The 23,265-nt window shown below is 44.9% G+C and overlaps 1 protein-coding gene across 1 annotated transcript in view; it reads right to left on the minus strand.

Moving 5' to 3' along the window:
- The window catches only part of Slc22a15 (solute carrier family 22 member 15), a 65,908-nt gene that overhangs the window by 18,570 nt on the left and 24,073 nt on the right, over nucleotides 1–23,265 (minus strand). Inside the window, exons 3-7 of the mRNA XM_012517020.2 lie at nucleotides 15,671–15,803; nucleotides 14,834–14,998; nucleotides 10,092–10,221; nucleotides 5,067–5,282; nucleotides 1,450–1,590 (exon numbers count right to left, since the gene is read on the minus strand). Of these exons, the coding sequence (XP_012372474.1) occupies nucleotides 1,450–1,590; nucleotides 5,067–5,282; nucleotides 10,092–10,221; nucleotides 14,834–14,998; nucleotides 15,671–15,803 (785 nt within the window). The remainder of the gene's footprint in view (nucleotides 1–1,449; nucleotides 1,591–5,066; nucleotides 5,283–10,091; nucleotides 10,222–14,833; nucleotides 14,999–15,670; nucleotides 15,804–23,265) is intronic.

Genomic DNA, 23,265 nt, shown 5'->3' on the forward strand with positions numbered 1-23,265 from the left:
TATTAACTGACTTGATCATGTAGCTAACAATCCCATTTCTTACACATAGACTATAGTGGAACCGCAGTTCATGAATACTTTTATTTGTGAACAATTTGGTTTACAAACAGAAGCGTTTGGCAAATGTTTGATTCTGTTTGCAAAGGCACTGGGTGACAAACATCTGTGGCCCATGTTTTCCACAGAAACAAAAACATGGTCATCTTTACCAAAACTGTAGAACAAATGACGTTCCTGAACTGGGATACCACCGTGCTCAAGACTGCCCTACCTACCTTCCTTCCTTTCATTTTTTAAAAATGTATTTAGTACAGGACTACAGGATCTCACTACACAGATTGGACTCATAGTGATTCTCCTGTTTTCAGCCTCCCAAGCACTGGGACTACAGGCACGTGTCACCAGGCGCAGTCTCAATCACTGTCTCAGCACACCCCAGGGGTGTGGCATGGCACGCCGGGGTCCCTGCGCCTGCTGAAGCAGGTGCCTTAATCTGCTGAGCTATCTGGCTGGCCCTCAAGACCCTTCTGATGGCAGTGTCTTTTAATGAGTTGAAATCTTTTTTTTTTTTTTTTTTTTTTGAAACTGGGGATTGAACTCAGGCCCTTGTGCTTGCCAGGGAAGTGCTTATTCCACTGAGTCATCTCCCCAGCCCCAAGTTGAAATCTTTTATTTATTTATTTAATTTATTTTTTTTGGCAGAACTGGGGATTGAACTCAGGCCCTTGTGTTTGCCAGGGAAGTGCTTATTCCACTGAGCCATCTCTCCAGCCCCTCTGAGTTGAAATCTTTATAAAACCGGAAACACATGACCGTCAAGAAATACTACACTAAAATACACTAACTGAATTTGGTCTCAAAGAGAGTAATCACGAAGGGATCAGTGGATACTGTCTCTGGACAAAGAGTGCCACATGCAGGCATCTGTGTCCAGGAGTGTGGGAGTGTGTCACAGGTGTGCATTCTCTATGGTGACTGTTATAACCTGACCAAAGCGTCGCCATCCTGTTCTGTATGCGCCCGTCTTAGTGAACCATGTCAGCTGCTGTAAAATGTGACTTCCTGCTTCCCAAGCCCCTCATCCCATCCTTGAGTTCCGATATGTGCTTTGTCTCACAGAACACCTGTTTCCTGAAGCCCCCATCCCACCCTTGAGTTCCAGTGTGACTTCTGTTTCCCAAGCCCTCCCCAGACCTATAACCATATTTAGTCTCAACAGACGCCATGACTTTTTGAACTTCCCGAGTTGTTCCCCTCTCCCCCGCCTGCTTTGTGGTTTTAAGCTTTATAAACCCCACGCTCCCCCACTTCAGTGCGCACTTAGGCACTTGGTGCCGGGTGTTGCCGCTGGGTACCAGCTAAAATAAAGCGCTTCTTTACCTTTTGGACTTGCCTCGCTGTCATTCGATTTTTGAGCTACAACAGTGACTTCACTTCATCCAAACTCACCATCTCTGGTTAATCAGGTAGATGCAGACAGGGTAGGATGGGATCTCTACGAGGCCCGACAGCGCCAGGTTGGCATAAATATTTCCACCCAGGTCACCTGCACTCAGAGTGAGCCCGTAATACACCAAGCTGCACACGAACCTGCAGTTGGAAGCCAAGGGACGGGGAGGCGAGAGACAAGAGGACAACAGGCGTAAGAAGCACATGAGAAACTGCTAGGAGGAAAAAAAAAGAAAAAAGAAAAAAGAAATTACCGGAGAACATTAAAATAGCACAGGTTCAATACAATGCAATCTGCTATAAGCAGTAAGCTTGCCTGTCCTGCTAGGCTTTCTGTCTTCATCTAAATGTCTATTCTCAGAAAAAAAACAAAAGCATGATGGGGCTTTGGCCGTGCTTTACATCTGCCTGTGACAGCAGGGAAATGGATGGCCAGCCCTGGCAACAGGAAGGGCACTGTTTGTGCCTTCTCAAGCATGTCTGCGTCAAACAGAAAACAAAGACCTCATTTTTTTTTTCCTTCTGTATTTTAGGGAAGAGCCTACAGGGTGTTCAGGGTCTCACTACTAGATCGGACTCCTAGTGACTCGTCTGTTTACAGTCTCCCAAGAGCTGGGGTTACAGGCGAGCACCACCATGATCAGTCTCCATTGCTGTCTCAGTGTGCCCCAGGGGCGGGCCAGCACAACAGGCCCTGGGGATCAAACCCCTGACCCCTGCACCCGCTTGTAGGTGCTTTAATCCACCGAGCTATTTGCCTAATTCTTACCTTAGTTAACTCAACCTTTATGGGACACTTGCTTATAGCAGTTGCTGTGCTGTTAGAGAATGACTCTGCAGTCGGTCTCCCGTGGAGAAAGTCCACAGGAGATGACTTGGTAATGTGGCCTGAGGAAAGCCTGGCCCACCAGCGGGTCGCCTGCAGGCTGCAGTGACCAGCTCTCCAGCCCCCTACAATCCACATGCTTTTCAGCACTGGTCTTACCAGAGGGAAGAAACAACGAGGTCACAAAAGGCCAGGCTCCTCTGGGAGGGTGACCTGCGTACGGGCCCTGTGAACAGCTCTAAGTGTATCTATGGGCACCATTTCTAAAGTACCCAGCCTCTCTAGGTGCAGGGGGCACCTCCAAGGTGTCCGTGAATTAGCTCCCTATCGCCTGGGTGCTGTGGCTTCAGGCTAAATAAACTGAAATCTATGCAGTGTTCTGAAATGTTTTTTAAAGTGCTTTCTACCTGCAAGAGAGACTTTACTCTTACACGATGCTACGGTATTTCTGAATGGTTGCCTCTGTGTGTGTGTGTGTGTGTGTGTGTGTCTGTGTGTGTGTGTGTTTCTATTCTGCATTTAAAACAGAAGTACCCACTCTAATATGCAAGTAGGCTATTAGAGAAAAGGGAGAGGGTGGGGGAGGGAGGCTGAGAAGGAAAGGAGGGCAGTGGGAAGGATGGATGTGGGCAAAGTGTCTTATATACATACAACATGAAAATGTCACATTGAGATCTATTACTCTACAATTAAGATGCACTGGTAATAATTATAAAACCCCAGCAATTCCAGGGCAGCAATGTCAGTCAAGAAAGTATAACTATGTAAACCAAGTTGGTATGGTGTCAAGGCCGGACAAACAACGCCAAGAATAAACAAAGCCAGTTCGGAACAATGGGGAATTTAGGTACCAGCTGGCAGTGAATGGACAAGAGCCCACGCGGCCACGGATGGGCCCCTGCCGTGCAAGCTGCCTTTGTGGCAGAGCCGCTTGCTGGGATTCCCAACCGCAGCTATTAAAATCATTTTAACCCTCTTTATATGCCCCACACAAAATTTAAGGTGCTTGCATAATATTTAACAGTATATTTAGAGCATCAAAGAACTATTTAAAACAACAGTATTATAGAAATAACCAAAGGAGATATTAAACACAGAGGTCTAATTTTACTCTCCAGTTAGAGCTTCCTTCAATGACAAACCCACAGGAAAGGATTTAGGATTTTATAGCGTCTTCAAAAAGAACGACAATATTTGGAATGACATTGTCTCTCTCACTGCATGTTTTAACATATTGAGCCAAGGGAAAGTTTATTTAAGAAGTGCTGTGTAAGAAACAAAATACACAGAGACAAGCTCATTGGCTCCAAGTCGAGGTTTTAAAAAGATCATGTGAAGGCCAAAACCTAGATATACTCAGGAAAAATTAATATACCAAGAAAAAAACCAAAAACAAATTAAAAATGAAAACAGTAAATAATCTGTGACAAGTAGTTCCTCCAAAGCAGAGTGTTTGCTTGTCCACAAACACAGAATTTTAAAGAGCTCTAAACACCTCACTATACTTTACACAAGTATTTGCTTTTCAATAGAAAGGATCTCGAAGCAGCAGTTCCTACATAATGTTGCTGGTCTGCTTCTCCGAGGTTCTCTTAATCGTGCACCCCCTAGCTTGCCCTTCTTTCATCACTTATGGATCTGCTGGTTCTGTGGGGAAGGCAGCAGCTGTTGGGACATGGCCCTTGATCACACAGGCAGAAGCCAGTGTGTGGGCAGGAAAAGAGAAACACAACATGGAAATATCGTCTCAGTTTCTTATTTCCCATCAAGTGTTCTTTTCAGCTTTACACATACAACACTGTTCTCAGCTGACGTCACCCTCCTCTATCTTCCCGGGAGAGTGTAGGTTCCCACGCATTCTTCAGAGTCAATACTGCACTTAGCAATAAAACAGAACCATCCGATAGGTCAGCACCTAGGACGATCCTGCCCTGGACTGGACCAAATAACATTTGCGGTATTTTAACAGAACGTGCACACGCAGTCCATAAATTGTACGCATCCATCTATCTCTCCCCTTTCTCTACTTGATCCTTTGAATGGAATCATCTGGAACCACCGAATGCAGCTTACATTAACCCTGAGAGCATTCTGAGCGATGGGTGGCTTAAGCTAAAGCACCAGAAAATCAGGTTCAGGGAATGCTAATCAGTGACCTGACCTCTAGCTTTGGACCCACTGCTTCAAGGTCCTGGGATCCCAGCTGCACAAGGGATGACACTTCCCCCCTGAGATGAGTTAGTAAACCGGATGTCATACAAACTGTGGTCCCGGGAGCTGCTGCTGGATTGTGCTGAGAACCTGCCTAAGGCCACACCCAAAAGCAGGCACTTCTCAAGTCCTGTGCAGAAACTGTTCAGTTTCCTTCTTGCTCCCCCTGGAGGGTGAGGCCCTACATATTTATAAGCACCTCATGAGCAAAGATGAGTTTCTGATGTCTACTTACTCAAACTCAGTAAACCTCCTGCAGGCACCATCGTCTGCCAAGAAGTAGGGTTGCAGAAGCAGAGGTGTTCACCAGTCCTAAGGGACAGGGGCCTCATTTGGGGAAAAACAACCTCATGCTGACAGGAAGTAAAACTCCATAAATCCGAAGATGGCCTAGAATGCCAAGAATCTTTACTTTAGCAACCTATGTTAAAGACCGAGGGGCTGGGGAGATGGCTCAGTGGAATAAGCGCTTCCCTGGCAAGTGCAAGGGCCTGAGTTCAATCCCTGGTTCCCCAAAAAAAAAAAAAAAAAAAAAAAAAAAAAAAAAAAGATTGACGCAACACCCCTCACATATACCCACCAGATGAACATCAGGATCAGAGTATGTCCTAAGAGGATCCGGTAACGGAAGAGATCCAAGAAACTTCCGGTCTCCTTGTAGGTCCTGTTGGCCGGATGTGTTAGTGAGAACGTGCACTTAAGCTTGCGGTTCCTCTTGGCAATGAGGTAGAGCGCCTCTTCTGCCTCACTCAGCCGACCCTGGGAGTATAACCAACGAGGTGATTCAGGAATGAATCTGAAAGAGATGTCATTAAAGGCTGTGTATTCATATAGGTGCACGTGTAGGTGGGAGAGAAATCACCCGCTCAGAACTTGGAGGCCTTCTCCACAGCTGCTTGTGGCTTACACTTAAAGCCTAATTCTCCCAATGAAATATGAACCAGAGAGACAAAAAGGCTACTTTCCACAGGTGCCAATGTTGAAGCAGCTTTATTTAGCAATACAAACCAAGGACATGCTTCTGAAACACCAATAAAACTAGCTTGCATTTAGTTTTATATAAAATTATCTTATATTTGTTAAATCTAATGAAAATTGAAGTTGCCCTTTAAGTTGAATGGCAAGTTTATAGAACTAAATAATGTAAATTCTTCAGAAAGCACAGATTAGAATCCTAGTCAGCTGTAGTCAGCATAATATGGAGGGGATAGTAGGTTTTTCACATTCTGAGGATTTTTAACTCATTTGCACTTAAGCTTGCGGTTCCTCTTGGCAATGAGGTAGAGCACCTCTTCCGCCTCACTCAGCTGACCCTGGGAGTGTATTTTTAACATGTCAGTGATGTTATTTAGGAAAGAGATTTTTTTTTTTAAGACTATGCATAGAAATAAAAGTGTATGACATCTCAGTTATTTCTTACTACTTCAAAATATCTGATACCCAACATACCAGCTTTATTATGTCCTGATGACCTTTCATGATCCACTAAGACCTTAAAGAATACAAGTTATATTCAGGTTCATTTCTAGGCACTAAGCAACAGGTATTTTCTAATATGACCATAAAATATTGTCACTGCTATCTTCACCCAGTTCTAAGGCTTACACATGTGTTTTTCTTATCTTTTTATCATGTTGGAGGATTTCTCAAAGACAAAACCATGGCGGGAACATGAAAACCTTGCTTACCAGATATGATGTCAAGTATTCTTTGATCTAATTTGACATTTTTGGCCTAAAATAAGACTCAGATGAATAATATCAGCTATTTAAGGGTATTTTGAGAATTTCCCATGCCTTTTAAAAAGGATAATGAATTAGCAACAAGCTCTACGGGCTTCGGATGCTGAATGGATGGCCAGCCTGTCAATAACCTTTTAATGAGAGCTCCCATTTCATACAAAGCAATGTAACAGGTGTTGGGAGGCAGACTCCTAAGACAAAGTCTGGAATTTTCCTAGGAGTTTTGTCACAGAGAGGAAGAGACCCTTCATGCCTAACATTTGACTGCCAACAAAACTAAGGACAAAGGCTGTCTATGACATCTTGGAAAAATCCCTTTATTCACCTCCTCACTGCCGTTTGATTACATTACTTACAGGCAAGTAAATAATAAAGGACCACACTATTCTGTTGAAAGTTACATCTGCTAATCAATCAACTGACCCTACCTGTGTCCACAGCCACACATGCCCTACTGCCTAAATTACCCAATTCAATCTGAAAAATTTAAAAGGACGTAGAAGACTGCTCTGATTGCTATATAGTGAAAAGATATGACAATAAAAATTAAATGTAGATAGGACTGGAAGGAGGAAAAGGAGCCAATAAGAATACACCGAAATATTAATGGTCCGCTACTTTGGATAATGCACTTCATCCCTAACACTGAATAAGATATTCTGTGTTTTCAGAATTGTTGATAAGCATCAATATTCATTTTAGAACTTTGCATATCATCTTTGAAGATGACATTTGAAAGATATTTAGGTTTTGGAACATTGATTGAGTTATTAAATGATTTTTTTCATTGGAAAATCTATAGTGGTCATGCAAATTCAGGACCTTGTGTTTCTTTGCATGTTGAAAGGCCAACAGTTCATGTACACAAACAATCACCGTTTTCTGTGGGCAGATATGGGGATGTGCGCTCTGCCACATGAAAACCATACATACAAAACAGGGAGACAGGGACCCGGGAGATGGCTCAGTGGAATAAGCACTTCCCTGGCAAGCGCAAGGGCCTAAGTTCAATCCCTGGTTCCGCCAAAAAATAAAAAATAAAAAACACTGACAAAACAGGGAGACAAAAGTAGGCCTTTAAGCACTGCCTTCTGTGGAGCAGCATGCCCTTACTCAAATTCAAGTATCATGGGGCCGGGGAGATGGCTCAGTAGGATAAGCGCTTGACTGGCAAACTCAAGGATCTGAGTTCAATCCCCAGTTCCGGAAAAAAAAAAAAAAAAAATTGATGTCCTTTGCTGGGGAGACAGCGCAGCAGACTAAGCGCCTGTGGAACAACTGCAAGGTCCTGAGTTCAATCCCCAGTACCAAAAAGTTCAATCAAATTCAAGTATCATGAAAATAAGAATTTTTAAAGCTCTGTAAAAACGCTTCTGTGGACACACAGACATCTGCTGATTGCTAGGTAGGAAAGTGATTACAAAATGTTCGCCCAGTGCACAAAAAACCCTACTATTTGAAAGGCTGTGGCTTTACTGCGGGGGATGGGGGTGGGGGTGGGGGTGAGGGAGTACAGTTCCAGAGCAAAGAGCCCGCTGCTGTCTGAGGGCTCTGGGTTCAAGCAGATGGAGCTTCCGCCAAGGCAGAGATACAAGGGCCATGCAAAGGCCCGCGTTACCTGCGGAGGAATTCGTGAGACAAAGATCGACTTGGGACCAGAGCAGGGCCGGCGAAAGCTTGGGGACCGCACAGCTCAGCCATGAGGGTGGCTGAGGATTAAAGGATCAGAAATAGGGAGGACGTTGAAAAGCCAGCACAGCACCGAGTGTAGTCAGGAGCGGAGAAGCACAGGTCCACACTGGGAACGATGTGCAGCTTGGTGAGCCTGGGAGAGCGGAGGACACTGGGCAGGTGAGAGGAAAGGTCCAGCAGAGGCTGTGTGTGTGGGTAGCCTTCCGCTCCGGGGCCCAGGGACTCGGTGACTCAGTATGTATTTAAGTCTCACCCATCTTTTCTCTTCTGATTTCTATGGTGCCTAACTTAAATTCATTCCCAGTAAGGAAATGAAATCAGGTCCTTCTGGTTCTAAGGAGTAGCTACCCCAGAGCACACGCAGAAAAGGAAAGGTCGACTGATTCTGGGCCGCTGTAGGAGAGGAGAGAGCCAGGCTGCGGGGAGAAGCGTGAGCTTCGTTAAGTACCTGAAAAGAACACTCATTTATTAATATTTACATGAATGCTTATTAACTCAAGATACTATGTTAGGTACCACTGATTACTTTCAAAGCTTCACAATACATAAGCTAATAAATTACTGCTGCTATTTCTGTGTTCATTTCTGTACATAACAATGTTCTTGCTTTTAAAGACGATATGAAAACAAATTTCGGCTCAATCTCTGCCAGACCTCAATTAAAAAGCTTATGAATAAAAGCTATGAAAAGTAATCTTTTGGGCTGGCGAGATGGCTCAGTGGTCTAAAGCACCTACTTGGAACAAGCTTGGCAAAGCACAGGGACCACGGTTCGATCCCCCAGCACGACATGCCAGCCAGCCCTGCCCCCTGGTGGGCTGAGCTGGCCACACACACACACACACACACACACACACACACACTTAAAAAAAAAAACATTTAAAAAAAAAGAAAAGTAATCTTTTATTTTGTGTCACTCTGTGGCACAAAAGAATGCTGGTACCTTGAGCTGAAAATTGTGTTTATACCAAAGATGTTAATGATTAAAATTAGAAATCTGAAATTTCCAAGGAAGAAAAACTTGTCACAGGCCACATAAGCTGCTGTGGTGACATGGGCTCAAGTTGGTGTGACCTTTGGGGAAGCTATTTGTGGAGTTTTGCTTTGACCACAGACTCATCCTCATACTGCGCTGAGTCCCTGTGTTCTAAGGATCCTTCTTATATCTGAGACACTTTCAGAATTCACATGTAGGGTCCCCGAACTGAGAGTCCCCTGTAGAACAGGACACTGTTACTACCTATTCAACGAAGATTTGGCTCTACAATGTCACAACTGGCCGGGGAGATGGCTCAGTGGAATAAGCGCTTCCCTGGCAAGCGCAAGGGCCTCAGTTCAATCCCTGGTTCCGCAAAAAAAAAAAAAAAGAAGTATAAAATTTGGGGCCCTGGCCCTAGCTCAGTTTTTTAAGTGGCTGCTTCCACAAACCTGTCAGCCTCAGATTACTGTAGTTTGATCCCCACAACACTCCAACTAGCCAAAAGTGCCCTGAAGACATAAAGGAGCAAAAAACAAAACAAACAAACAAAAAAAAAAAACAAAAGAAAAAACCCCTTACACAATGTCACAACTTATCACACGCCTAGCCCACAGTCAGATCCTGCATGCGTATCTTTTAACTTTAGGCATTAACTTTAAAAAGAAGTTGATCCAGGTTAGAAATTTGAAGGCTGTGATGCATTCCCCTGACAGGGTGCCTTAAACAAAGGGTACCTGCACTCTGAATTAATTGAGCAACATTTCTCTTCCCGGGAGCTGCCAAGAATTGTAGTACTGCTTAGAGTTTAGCTCTTCCCCCAACCTTAAGGCAGGCAAAGCCCTGAAAGGGAATAACTCTAGTCACTGACCCGAAGTCTCTAGAGACGGCTTCCATTTACTGAATTGAAACTTTATTTATTTTTTCTGTATTTTAGGGAAGGGTCTGCCAGGTGTTCAGGGCCTCACTACTAGATCGGACTCGTAGTGATCTGGCTACTGACTCCCAAGAGCTGAGATTACAGGCGCGCCACCATGCCCAGTCTCAGCTGTTGTCTCAGTGTGCCCCTGGGGCGGAGCCGGCACAGAGGGTTAGGGATCGAACCCGGGCCCTTGTGTCTGCCTAAACAAGTGCTTTAATCCACTCATCTATCTGGCAAGCCTGAATTAAAACTTTAAGAAGAAAAACTACTTACAAAGATAAGAGAAACACCATCGTTCCCTGCAGATTAACCAGAACAGCCAGAGTCCTCCAGGAGCGAATGAAGTACCCCAGCAGGGCATACTGGGCGATGCCGACTGCAAAGAATAGGCCGCCGATGGACCCTAATTCAGGAGAAAGAGAGCGGTCACTGGAGGAAGCAGGGTCTGCACATGATTCCTAACCCCGAGTCCCAGAGCTGATCCCATCCTTCCGAGGTGCCTGCCTTACCCTGGTGAAGGTGAGAGGCAGCGCAGAACGGAAAACTCGACATGGACATTCGGCATCGGAAAATGCCACCACAAGGCATGCTCATTAAATGCAGTGAGTTTATAACTTTTTTTTTTTTTTTTGTACTTTAGGGAAGGGTCTACAGGGTGTTCAGGGTCTCACTACTAGATCAGACTCTTAGTGATCCGCCTGTTTACAGCCTCCCAAGAGCTGGGATTACAGGCGCACAACACCACGCCCTGTCTTAAACTTTTAAACTGAATTTTAAAATTTAAAAATAGTTCAGACACATTAAAGACACATTGCCATTAATCCCCTGCTCCCCCCCACACCCATGTGTACTTATCCTGTCATTCTTGCCACTTTCAGAAGCAGTGGACCTTTTGTGGTCATTTTGACTCTGAGGACCCAAAGGTGCAGATCTAGTGAATAAAGCACATGAAGATGGGCCACGGGGATTTTATTTCACAGAAATCACTGTCAACATTATGATTCAGTTTACGACACGGAGGCAGCCAGATGACACAACCACGGGCATTCACAATAAAGGACTTCCGGAACTGCTTCTGAATGTGGCAAAAGTGATGGGTTAAGCGTGTTCCAGGTGACAGGGAGTGTGTGGGGCTGAGACCTGGAGCTATTTTTGCCACATGAGTAGTAAGGTTTTCAGGTCATGTGGTTATTTTAATGCTCCTCTTCATCTTTACAAGAGTCTATCCTTGAAATCGTTCTCCTAAATCACAGCCCATTCTCTAATTCTCTAGCACACTTCCTTACGTAATTTATAAGCATCAGCTGTAAGACAGTTGACATTTATTTGTTTCTCGCCTGTCTCTCCCAAGTAGAATATACTTTCCAAAGCACGGATTTTTGTCAGCACAATGATGGAAAAATATCATTCATGGAACTCTAAGTAATCTTACATTGGTTTGAAGCAAGTATTGAGAAAGACATTAAACACAGTGGCTTATCCTGTATCCTTGCAAATTTCCCTGTGTCTGATATACTTCCTACATTGCTATTAGCATTATTAGTCTACTGAGCAGCTATTTCTTGAGTACAATGGTTGGCATGCATTGTTCTAAGAGGCAGGTACCATTATTTATTGCGTACTAAACTAAGGGAATGACTCAGAGAGAGTAAGGCGAACTCCCCAAGGACACGGAGGTATAAGTGGCAAGGCCAGGGCCTGTCCCCAGGTCTGTCTCACTGCAGGGTCTGAATTCTCTACCATTTTCTCTTCTACAGAAAGGCAGTTTTGAGGGCAGAGCACCGCAGCAGGGCTTTGATGGCCTTACTATAAAGCTAGCCACAATAATTCTGAAAAGAAAAGGCTTTCTCCAACTGCCATCCACAGTTCACCGCTGCAGCATGACTGCTTGCCCCAGTGGAACCCAAAAAGGGAACTGACGCGACAGGGCTGTGCTTGGCATACATGATCCGACGAGTGATGAAACAGAGACAGTGTGATTTCCCTAGAAATCTAAAATAAGCAACATCCCTGACTCATTCATTACTGCAGCAAATGGCCCCTGGATTCAGAATACCGCTGCTTGGCGCTAGGGTGGGACGGCTTCAGTGGACCGAAGCCACTGGACCCTAAACCCGCATTCTATCACATGTTGTCGTGTGACGTTGGGCAAACCAGTAAATGTCTCTGAGCCTCGGTTTTCTCACTGGTGAAAGAGCAATAACAACACCTACTTTACCGGGTAGTTTCTGTTAGCTTCAGACACAAAAATAATGCATGTTATATGAAATGCTCTATTGTCCTATTATAATCTGGGTCGGGCCCCTTATATGTACTAACAAAAAGAAAAAAAAATTTAAAAAAAAACTGAAATTCTCTGCTTGTAAGTACCCACTGGAGAATGTTTTTTACCTCAGTTCCCCTCACCAAAAGCCCTCTAATCCCACTCTCTGCAGAACTGGTGCCATCTGACTTCATCTTTGTCATTCAGGTATAAGCTGCCAATCAGAACCCCTCTAGCTGCAGGGTGGACCCGGGAGACTCCTACCCAGGACTTTCAATCCTGAACTTGGACCTGCTCAGCCCATCTTGCACTGAGAAATGGGAAGCAGAGAAGCATCTAGATTCCTGCTAGCTGCCATCTGTGATGCCGGGCACCAGAGCCTGTTCGGTCACAAGATTTCTCTTTTAGTACAGGCTCTTCAGAGCCTACTCTTCTTCACTATCAGTCAGGACTGGTATCATCTGGCCAGGACAGGCATCAGATATGTTTCTACAATATCTAGTGTGGTGACCTTAAATACTGTGGTGACATTATGTAGGCAGAAGCCAACAAGAAGATGACAATTTTAGAAGGAAAGAAAGCAGTATGTTTTATTCGATGGGTCAGCAGACAATCACATGGGAGCTGTACCTCTGTGCCTGGAAATGACCACAGGGATAAGCCATGGAGCCACAGATAATGGTAAGGCTGTAAGTTATGTGGTTCAAGAAATTAGTTTAAAAACTGAAAGTATCAAGGGGCCAGGGAGATGGCTCAGTAGAATAAGTGCTTCCCTGGCAAGTACAAGGGTCTCAGTTCAAACCCTGGTTCTGCTAAAAAACAAAACAAACAAACAAAACAAAAAAAAACCCTGAACTTATCAAATACTATAATTCTGGGCTACTAAAAATGGTATGTGTAGTGTTTTTTTAAAAACTGTTTATGGACCTTTGGACTTTTATATTAACATACTAGAAATCACAGAGGTTTACAAGGTAGGGCTGGAAAGAAATCAACTTGAAAAGAAAGGCCAAGGACAGAATTCAGTGGAAGTCTCGGGTTCAGGGAGAGGAGCCTCAGGCTACCTCAGGCCTGCCCTTGCTTCCTGTGCACCGCGAATCTCGGCCTCCAGGGAGCACCCTTGCCCTCCTCTCCTCACACTGAATTGTGCAACCATCTGGCTCCAGCACTAGTGCTTTTTTCCCCCTCTCCTTTCTTCTTTTTTTTTTTTTTTTTTTGGCTACAGAAATTTTAATTGCCTCGTCTTAACCCTGCTTCAAAGCCAAGAGAGGGAGGTTAAAGCCCTTCAACAGGAATCTTTTCAGCGGCTTTAGGGGACTGGCAAGGGAACAAGGGAACAAGACGTCTTTCTTTTCACACACTGTGTGCAACAGAACAGGAAAAACCCTGAGAGAATCTGGCATGGGGAGGGTGAAACACATCTTTTTCACAAGAGCAATTTTACTGAACTGAAGTCAAATGTCATTTTAATAGAGAAACGTACAGGTGCATGAGAAATGTGTAGTTACGCTGCTCAGTGTAGGCAGACATCAGGCTCCGGGTCAGCCAAAACTACGGAAGAGAAAGCCTGCCTGCAGCGGTCTGTGTGCAGTGAGCGGCAACGGTCGCTCCGCTGAGTCCTTGGAAATCTTGGCAAGTCTGAGCCCGATTCAGAAAAATGACGTTAAGGCTGGAGCTGCAGCTCAGAGGTACAGATCTTCTGGGCCCTCAGTCTGCGCAGGGCCTTGCGTTCGGTCTCCAGTACCAAAACAGAAAATGATATAAATGACATTGAACTCTCCATGAAAAATGAAAACTCAAATGAGGTTTGCTCACGAGGCCTAGCTGAGAAGCTGAACTAGAGGAAAAAAGGAACTCATCCCCAAAGTCTCTGAAACTGCTCTAGAGGAAACAAATCACAAAACACAGTGTGTGAGGGGCCAACAGGAAGCCTGTCTGTCTAGCGTGGAGCTAATCCTTGGCACCCTTCCGCTACAGCCCCTCCACAGGTGTAGACACAGCGCAGGGTCTATCTTTGTCTCCTGGCTGAAGAGAAGAGCCGGGACAACTTGCAAAACACCAGGCTGAAATCCCAGGTTGACCAGGCCTAGTGAGTGACATGATGAAGTCCCACAAGGACAGTCTTGAGGAGGGACAGCGGGAAGATGTGTGCTCCAGTGTCAGCCAGCCCTGGGCGGCAGCAGGCCTTGTCAGTCATGACCTGGGTGTCACCTCCCTCTCAGAGGTTCAGCTTCCTTATCCATACAGAGAAGGCAGAAATGCTTCACAGGAAGTTCTGAAGATATTACAGATAAATGTCACTTTCTAATGTGGCACTTGGCATGTAAAAGATGCTCAGGAATGCTGCTGGCCCTGGGGCCCTGGGCATTAAGGAGAGACAGCGCTGTCTCACACGCATCCTCACTCATATGCATTTTTTCTTTTTATTTCATTGGTTCATTTTAGATCTACATAGTGATAACATTCATCACCGAGACTGGTACCTGGACATGACATATCTTGCTTCTCTCTTTTTTTTTCCCCTATCCCCCTCTCCTCCCTTCAGCCCCATTTCCCCTCTTTATTTACAAAAGCTTTGTTTCCAGTTTTTCCTTCTGTTCTTTTTGCTTTTTGTGCCGTCTCTCCTCACCCCTTGTTCCCTTTCTCCTTTGATGCATTTTTGTTTTCTTTTTTATTTATTCATCTGGTAAAATGTGCAAGGTTTTTCCGGAGCCCCTCACGCTGTCCCGATGTGCACGAGCTGCAGCAGTACCTGCGAGAGCCCAGTAGGCGGTGCCCACACATTCGTTCAGCAGGACAAAGGCCACCAGCGACATCCCTCCATTCATCACACCCACCAAGAAGCGGGTTATTGTGAAGAACTCGTATGAAGGGGAAAATCCATTTGCAATAGCAAATAAGATGTCAAGAGCAAAACCTAGAAAGAGAGAAACAATATTCAGTCATCCAGAGGCAAAACAGCAGTGGATAGAAGTAATAAATTAGATTCATTAGTTTGTAAAATAAACCTTCGCACACGTACATTTCCTGAGCTAGGTTTTTTTTTGTTTGTTTGTTTGTTTTCCCCCCTGGCTTCTCTTGAAACTAAAAAAGGCCCAGGGTTTGCTTTCTTTGTTTCACAATTTCTGTCAATCATACATAATTTTCAGTTATTCAAAACAGTGCTAGAAACTCAAAGTCCTTGTCCACACTCAGCTCGTCAACAGAACTAGGCCAAGCTCTGTGGAGCTCACTGGAAATAATTCGGTACCCAGAGAGGTGAAGGCCACATTTAGAAGACTGTCTCCGTCTTCTGCTTCTTTCTTTGGACACATCGTATAAAGTGCAATTTAGAGGGTGCACAAAACACTATCACATACCAAAACTTTTTCAACACAAATCGCCTTCGCCTGGTAGACTGGTCACTGAAAACTACTTGGTCAGAATCGGCTCTGGCTGCAGGGTGCTTCCACACCTGCGTAGGGACCATAAACTTGCACCCATGGGCCGATTCTCCAAGAACTTTAAGGAAACAGTTCCCTTCCCATTTCCCTACGAATCTTCGGGAAATAAGATCTCTCAGCAGTTCACAAACACTTCCATAGGTTACCTGTGAGGTAGACTTTTTTTCTTCCAAAGCGGTCTGACAGTTGACCAAAAGAGATGACGCCCACAAACACACCACTGAAGAAAAAGGAGCTGGCCGCGCTGACTTTGTAAGATCTGCTGGCAATTAAGAACCACTAGAGGGAGAAGAAAGTAAAAGAGCTATTTAGATCACAGGGGAAAAAAATGGATGCACTGGGTTAACTTTTAAAAAATAACATACAGCCAAATGCAGTGGCGCACACCTATAATCCCAGCACTTAGGAGGCTGACGCAGAAAGATCACTGTGAGTTCAAGGCCAGACTGGGCTACATAGTAAGTAGAAGGCCAGAGTGAACTACAGAGATCCCGTCTCAAAAAGCCAAAACCAAACAAATGTGCCACAGATGCACGGATGTGGCTGCCTCTCCATCACATGTCCCACTATTGACCAGAATGTGGTAGGACATCCATCTTTAAAACAACATCCACAGAGCCTGGATAATTAGGAACCATTGTATGACACAGTGCTAACTCTACCACACATGTCTCATTACAGAAGTACACGCAGCACGTAGAGTTAACTGTGTAAGTAGCTGCTGCCGAGCCTTCACCCCCAGCCCCTGCAGTTTTTGAAAGGAAGGGTCCCTTGTCTTTCACTTCCGTTTCTCTGAGGCCTGTGAATCCTAAGGCATATACGAAGCCATAAATTAACCACCTTTTGTTCAATAGATTTGTATGTTTCCAATCCCTTGAGTATGATCCTCAAAAACATTAAACATTAAATCAAATGATTCAGGGCTGGGGAGATAGCTCGGCAGTCTAAGCGCCCGCCTGGCAAGTGCAAGGACCTGGGTTCCACCCACAGTACCACATGCCAGGCACACCGAGCCAGCTACCGAAACCAGGCATGGTGGCACACTCCTGTAATCCCAGCACTGGGGAGGCTGAGACAGGAGGATTACTATCAGTCCAAGCTGCATAGTGAGACATCGTAACAAATGAATGAATGAATAAATAAATAAATAATAAATCAGATGATCCAGCAATTCTATATATATCCCAAAGAACTGAAAGCAGGGGCACAAAAATGTGTTTGAACGCTCATGTTCACACAAGCATTACCTATAGCAGTCGAGGCAAAAGTACGCAGAATCTACCTTCCAGTGGATGAATGGATAAACAAACTAAGCTGTTCACGTAGAGTGAAGGAATGACGTTCAGATTCATGCTAGAACGTGGATAACTTTGAAGACATCATGCTAAGTAGAACAAGCCAGGCACAAGATAAAGGTTTCATGATTGCACTTATCTGAGGTACCTGCAAGAGTCAACTTCACAGAGACAGAATGTAAAACAGTGGCTACCAGGGCGAAGTAGGAGGGGCACTAGGAAGCACCGTGTACTGGGAATAGAGTTTGCATGTAGAAAGAATAAGAAGTCCTGGAGATGGACAGTTGGGATGGTTGAAAACAATGCGAGAATGCACGCAATGCCACGGAATTACACACTTCAACGTGAGGAAAATGGTAAACTTTAGGCTATGGATATTTACCACAACAAAAATAAAAATTCCTTGGGTAGCATAATCTTCTACTTTTGGGCAACTTATAAAAACAGTCACCCACTTCTTTGAGCACTAATACTGGAAAATTTGCCTAGTGATGTGTTAGTGGTGTTTGGTTCCAAGGGTAAAGGTGCAACCGCGTCACAGAGGTAACCTCCTAGGGCCATGAGATCATTCCCCTTGCCCAGTGACACCAGGTATCTGAACAGCCCCCTCTCAGCCACAGCCTTCAAGACAGTACCCTCCTTGGCTGCTCTTCTCTATTCTCTAGACCACTCCTTTCCCAGACTTTGTAAGCCAGTGCTTCCAGCCCAAGAGGCCTGTCTGAGTTCTCTCTTTCCCTGATGTCTCCTGTAAATCTCAACTGCTAAGGATTCTGACCAGACAGCTTCTGGATCTCTCCATGCCATACGTTCTTAGACTAAGGAGATGGAAAGAGATGAGGATGCTGGGGCCGGCCAGATGGCTCAGTGCACTAAAGCACCTGCTTAGGCAAGCACAGGGACTGGGGTTCGATGCCCAGCACCACATGCCATGCCGGCCCTGCCCCTGGGGCACACTGACACAGAGACTGCGACTGGGCATGGTGGCATGCGCCTATAATCGCAGCACTTGGGAGGCTTGAACCAGGAGGATCACTACGAGTCCTATCTGTGTAGTGAGACCCTGTGGTAAATATATTTAAAAAATAGAGGGAGAGAGATAAGGATGTTGCCCCATCACTAACTCTGCACAACCCTCTGAGTTGTGTATTCTTAACAAGGTTAATTAACTGGTTTTCTTAGCCTTTTTTCTAGTTGGGATGTTCCATGTCACTCTGAGACCTAAGTATCAAAGGCTTGGTTACTGGAGTCGTTATCTGGGAGGGAGGGGGGCTTTAAGCACTGGAGGGGTTCCAATTTGTGCTACAGAATGAAAGAAGAAGACTGGGGAGGGGGCTAGCCCTTTGCACTCTAGTTTTACATCTGGCCAGGATGCGCGTGGTCTACTTCACCTCCAGCTCCTCCATCACACCATCCAACACCCCCTAGGGCCCTAACCACAAGGGGCTCACCTTCCCACGTGTTTTAAGTTCTAAAGCCACAAGACAAAAACCAACCTTCTGTGTTTATAACTAGCTAAAGCATTTTGTTGTGACAGCTGGCTGGCTGGCGAAGATAATTCAGAGAGAGAGGTGAAGCCACGACGGGGTGGAGAAGCCTTGCGCTGGTTTATCAGAGGACTCTGGAAGGGTTTGGAGGAACAGACTAGGAAGCACGCAGGAAGCCATAAGCAGAGCTGAACAGGCAAGTCTGGCAGCAGTGCAGAGGAGCAGAACGCTGACAGAAATGTGGCCAACAAAGGTTATATTCGTGAGGTTTCCCATGGAAATGAATGTTCTTCTGGGAGCTGGACTAAAGGCTTCCTTTATCAGAATGGCAAAAAACCCTAAAAAACTGCATGGGCTTTGTCCACATCTCGATGCTTTATGGGAGGCAAAGCTTAAAGTGACAGATTAGTTTATCTGGTGGAGAAAATTTCAAAGCAGCAAAGCATGCAAGCTGGGACATGAACCGGGACAGGGAAGTCAAAAGCTAGAAGGAATCAGAGTCCCCAAGAACACGGGGGTAGGGGGGCGCCTCAGGACTCGTCTTCTGCAAAGGTAGCTTTGGCAGCACTTGCTGAGGAGGAGCGTGGGGGGGATGGAGCACCACTTGGGTTTTTAGTGTTAGCCACTCAGTGGGCAGCTGTCACATTTATGGAGATGGAGAAGGTGCAAGGGGTGTCGGGTATGCGGTTGGAAATCGAGAGTTCTGTTTAGAGCTGCTGAGACAGAGAATGACTCTAAAACATAGAAGCAGATGCCAAGCAGGCATCTGGATTGAGTCTTGAGCTCAGGGGAGAGGTCACAGAGTTTAGGAAACCGTCAGTAGAGAAGGCTCAGTACTATGATTCAAACTGCTTCTACAGTCAAAGGCTGAGCAGAGGAGAACTGTTGTAGAAAACCTTCAAGCAGAAGCCAGAGAGACAGCAAGAAAACAGAAGGAAGCATTTTGTCACAAAATCCCCAGAAAGAAATCTGACACGGTCAAGAGGGAGAAGCCAGGTATGTTTCACGTTGCATCAGAGGTCAAGTAAGGCGAGGAAAGAAATATGGCATGTCCGCCTAGACGCGAAGTAGACGCTTACACATGCACACTTCAGCAGGGTGAGAGTGGAGTCCAGATTGGAGAATGCTCAGCTGGAGGAAAGTGAGGAACTGGAGACGGCAGAGGTGTGCAAAATGGCTTCAAGGTATCTTGCCACGAAGGACAGCTAAGAACTGAGATGATGTCTGGGTAGGTTATGTGGGCTCACAGATTCGTGGTGTAGTTTTTTAGGTATAGTATCTGGGTGAGCAAATAGGTCGAGGACAGCAAATCTGTAGAGAAGGAGTCTCTGCAGGACAGAAGTCCTTGGCAGAGTAATGCTGTTTGGATCTCAAATGTCCCCAGTGGTTCACAAGCTAAAGGCCTGGTGTCCAGTTTCTGGCACCATTGGGAGGTGGGAGAACCTTTCCTCCTTCCCATCTTACACCATGACATGGTGTCGCCCCACAGGCCTGACACCAACATAGTCAAATGACCACGGACTGAAACCTCTGCACCCGCGAGGCCAAACTAACTCTCCCTTCAATATCAGGTATTTTGTTACAGCAACAGAAAGCTGGGCAACACGAAGAGCGAGAAGACACAGCCTCGAGTATACAAAAGTAGAGGACTTAACCTTTATTAGAGGCAGGGACGCTGGCGCTGCACAAGGCGGGGGACAGAACATGGGTTGACAGACAGGCAGTGAAGGGAACGCCTGATGACATCTCAGCTTCCCTTTTATTCCTTGTTGAAATACCGAGTAAGGTTACAAGTTAGAGAGCATAAAAGTGTATCAGGAGGCAGAGGCTCAGGGAGGAAGATGGAAAACAAGATCCCGTATGGGTCAGACGTGGCGCATTCAAGGGAAACCTTGCATGACGGTCACCCATGCTAAAAGCTCATTGCATTTCACAGCTCCTGGCTTTATGAGAAGGTGGGGAGTTAAACGTGCGATGGAGTGAGCGAGGCCCCAGCTGAGATTATTCGCAGAGAAGTGTTACACTAACAGAATACATGCTGGTTATGAGACAAAGACGTAAGGCGGGACAATGAACAACTGTTACTGGTTAAAAAAGCTCCTCTGTCTTTAAGGTCTTTCCTCAACTTCCTATTTTTTCCCGAATTGAAACTTGGTTGATCCCTAAGAAAGTAACTTGGGATTTTCTTACTGAAAATTTGAGTCATTTCCGAGGCAGGCTGGCTTCTCCTTTGTACATAGATGACATGAGAATCTGGAATGGGTATAGATAACAAAACCTCCGATCATCAGCTCATTCGAAGATCGTATTCTTAGACTGTGTAACCCACTACCTTCCAGGGGCAGAGACGCTTGCTTGCCCTTGAACCATCTAGGCTTGCCGTCTTGAACAATAATAAAATATTAGGTAGGCACATACTGCTCAGAGTGAACACTTCATGTTCCGGTCCCCCCTACGATACATATGGCCAGGTTACTACGTTACGGGCAATGAGACATAAGCATCACGTGAAGAACTTAAGAGTCAGGTGTGGGGGCTCAACAGCTTGGCGCCTGCCTGGCAAGTGCAAGGTCCTGAGTTCGATTCCTGGTCTTCCCCCCACAAAGAGTCAGCTGATTCCCACTTGTCCTTTCTTCCTTTCCACTGTTTAGAATGCCCCTGGGAGAGCTGGAGCTCTACCAGGGCTGATGGTGCAAAGGGTCACACAAGGGAGGTGATGAATTCAAAAGGCAGAAGGAGCCTGAGCCCCTGGGGACACGGGGGAGGCCCCTGGCCAGTGCCTTTTAGAGCTGTCACTGATGCAAACAACCCACTGCCGCGTATGTGCCATAGGTTCGCCACAACTGTCCTCGGCATAGATACAGTGTTTAAAGTTCTCTAGATGTTTCTTATAGGCGGTCAGCTTAAGAAGCCGGCTTGTCCTGGGCATCTTCAATGACTGAGTCATTTCTAAACTTTTTTTTTTTTTAGTATCCCCCTCTCACCCTCAGCTAACTGTGCCTTAGGCATCTGTCTCATTTTCTCTAGTGCTACTACCTAAAACACTCTCCCGTGTCCACAAGACCTCCAGTTACCCCACACCGCACAGTGAGCATACCTTTCACAGCCAAAAAGAACAAATGCCTTCATAAGCCATGATTTAAGGATCTGTAAAGAAAAGGATGTATTTTAAAGTTAATACAGAGCTGGGGAGATAGCTCAGTGGAATAAGTGGCTGCCTGGCAAGTGCAAGGTCCTGAGTTCAAACGCTGGTACCACCAAAAAATAAAATAAAGTTAATACAAAAAAACCTTCTGGCACTGGGAGGTGAAATTTTGTTTTGTGAAAAACAAATCTGTTCTAGATATGTGGATAAATTAGTGGGAGACTTTTCAACTGATAAGAACCTTATGGCGACACGCCAAAGCATGAACTGGTACTAGTTTTCAGATTGTTCTAGAAATCAAAGGACTGTATCCCTCATAGGAATAGCCCTTTTCCTAAAACGGACAATAAAAAAAAAGTCTAATCATACTTGTCTTTACAATCTTGAAAGCCAAACACTTTATGTTTCACGTTCCTAGTGTTCACATGCTTTTAAAATCTGGTGTGCAACTTTAGCCGTAATTATTCTGCAACTCGATATTCGCTATTCTGTTTATAGCGCCAAGATATTTAAGCTCGCATTGATCTGTTTTGTCGTTAACTGAGAAGAAATAGCTGATTTGGCCACTTGATAGCAGCTATGCCGTTGACCACATTTGCAGGACTCCTCAAAGCTTTCAAAAAAGGCCACGTTCCTTCCAGCAACTGGACAACTGTCAAGCTGGATGGCAACTCCTGATTCTCAGCCTGCCAGTTCCAATGGTTACAGTGATTTATATTACTTTTTCTTCAAGTTGGGGCTAATGCATCTTCCTGTTTCTCCTGGAATAAATTCAGGAACTGACAGACGGCTTGAAAAATGAACTTTAAAAAAAGCGGATTAGAAAATATGAAGCTGGAACCCGGAAGATCTCCCTAACAGACTTAGATGAATTGGAGGCAGACAACGCAGGATGCCAAGTCAAGGATTGAGGACAACATGTTGACTGCTCTGTTTCCAGAGTCTCCAACCCCCAGTATGTGAGATTCTGGCTTAAATGTTTGGTTTCTAATTTTAAATATTTTTCAAATACCACTTAAACATTATGTGACCTAAAGGTTTTATTTTGTGAAAGCTCAGATAAGCTTCCAACACTGAAATCCCTATACTATTTTTTTTTTCCTTTTCTTCCTTTTTTTTTATTTTTAGTTTTTTGGGGTTTTTTTGCAGAACCGGAGATTGAACTCAGACCCTTGTGCTTGCCAGGGAAGCGCTTATTCTACTGAGCCTTCTCCCCGGCCCCAATAACATAGTTAAGTTGTTTTTTTTTTTTTGCGGAACCAGGGATTGAACTCAAGCCCTTGCACTTGCCAGGGAAGTGCTTATTCTACTGAGCCATCTCCCTGGCTCCTCCTATACTATTAAAGACAATATATTGGTATAATCTGTTTGTAAAGTTCTGGGAAGAGGTTATCCACCAGACTAGACTCAACTGCTATTTCATTCTCTTGCTCTCTTTTATCAATACTTTGTGTCAGGGTAAAACCCACACCAGGATATTACCAGGCCTTTGGGTATTACCAAACCATAATCCAACTAAATATGATGACTTTAACATTTGCAAGAAATGTGTTCATTAGGAGGTTTTAGCTTTTATAACTCACACATTTGTAAGTCATTCAAACTACTCTTGGCTAGAGATTCTTAAAGCAATGATTCTTATTATTTTTTGTTAATAGCAGACCAAGTTCTAAAGCTACAGAATGAATGTCTTTTGTATACTAATTCAAGTTGGACAAGTTACTTGTACATAAAAATATAAAATCTATCTTTCACTGGCATTAACAGGAACAGAGAAATACAAAGACAAATACCTTCCGCGCCTCTGGCTGACCTAC

Source organism: Octodon degus, unplaced genomic scaffold (genome assembly GCF_000260255.1).
Source record: "Octodon degus isolate 3935 unplaced genomic scaffold, OctDeg1.0 scaffold00140, whole genome shotgun sequence".
NCBI classification, from domain to species: Eukaryota; Metazoa; Chordata; class Mammalia; order Rodentia; family Octodontidae; genus Octodon; species Octodon degus.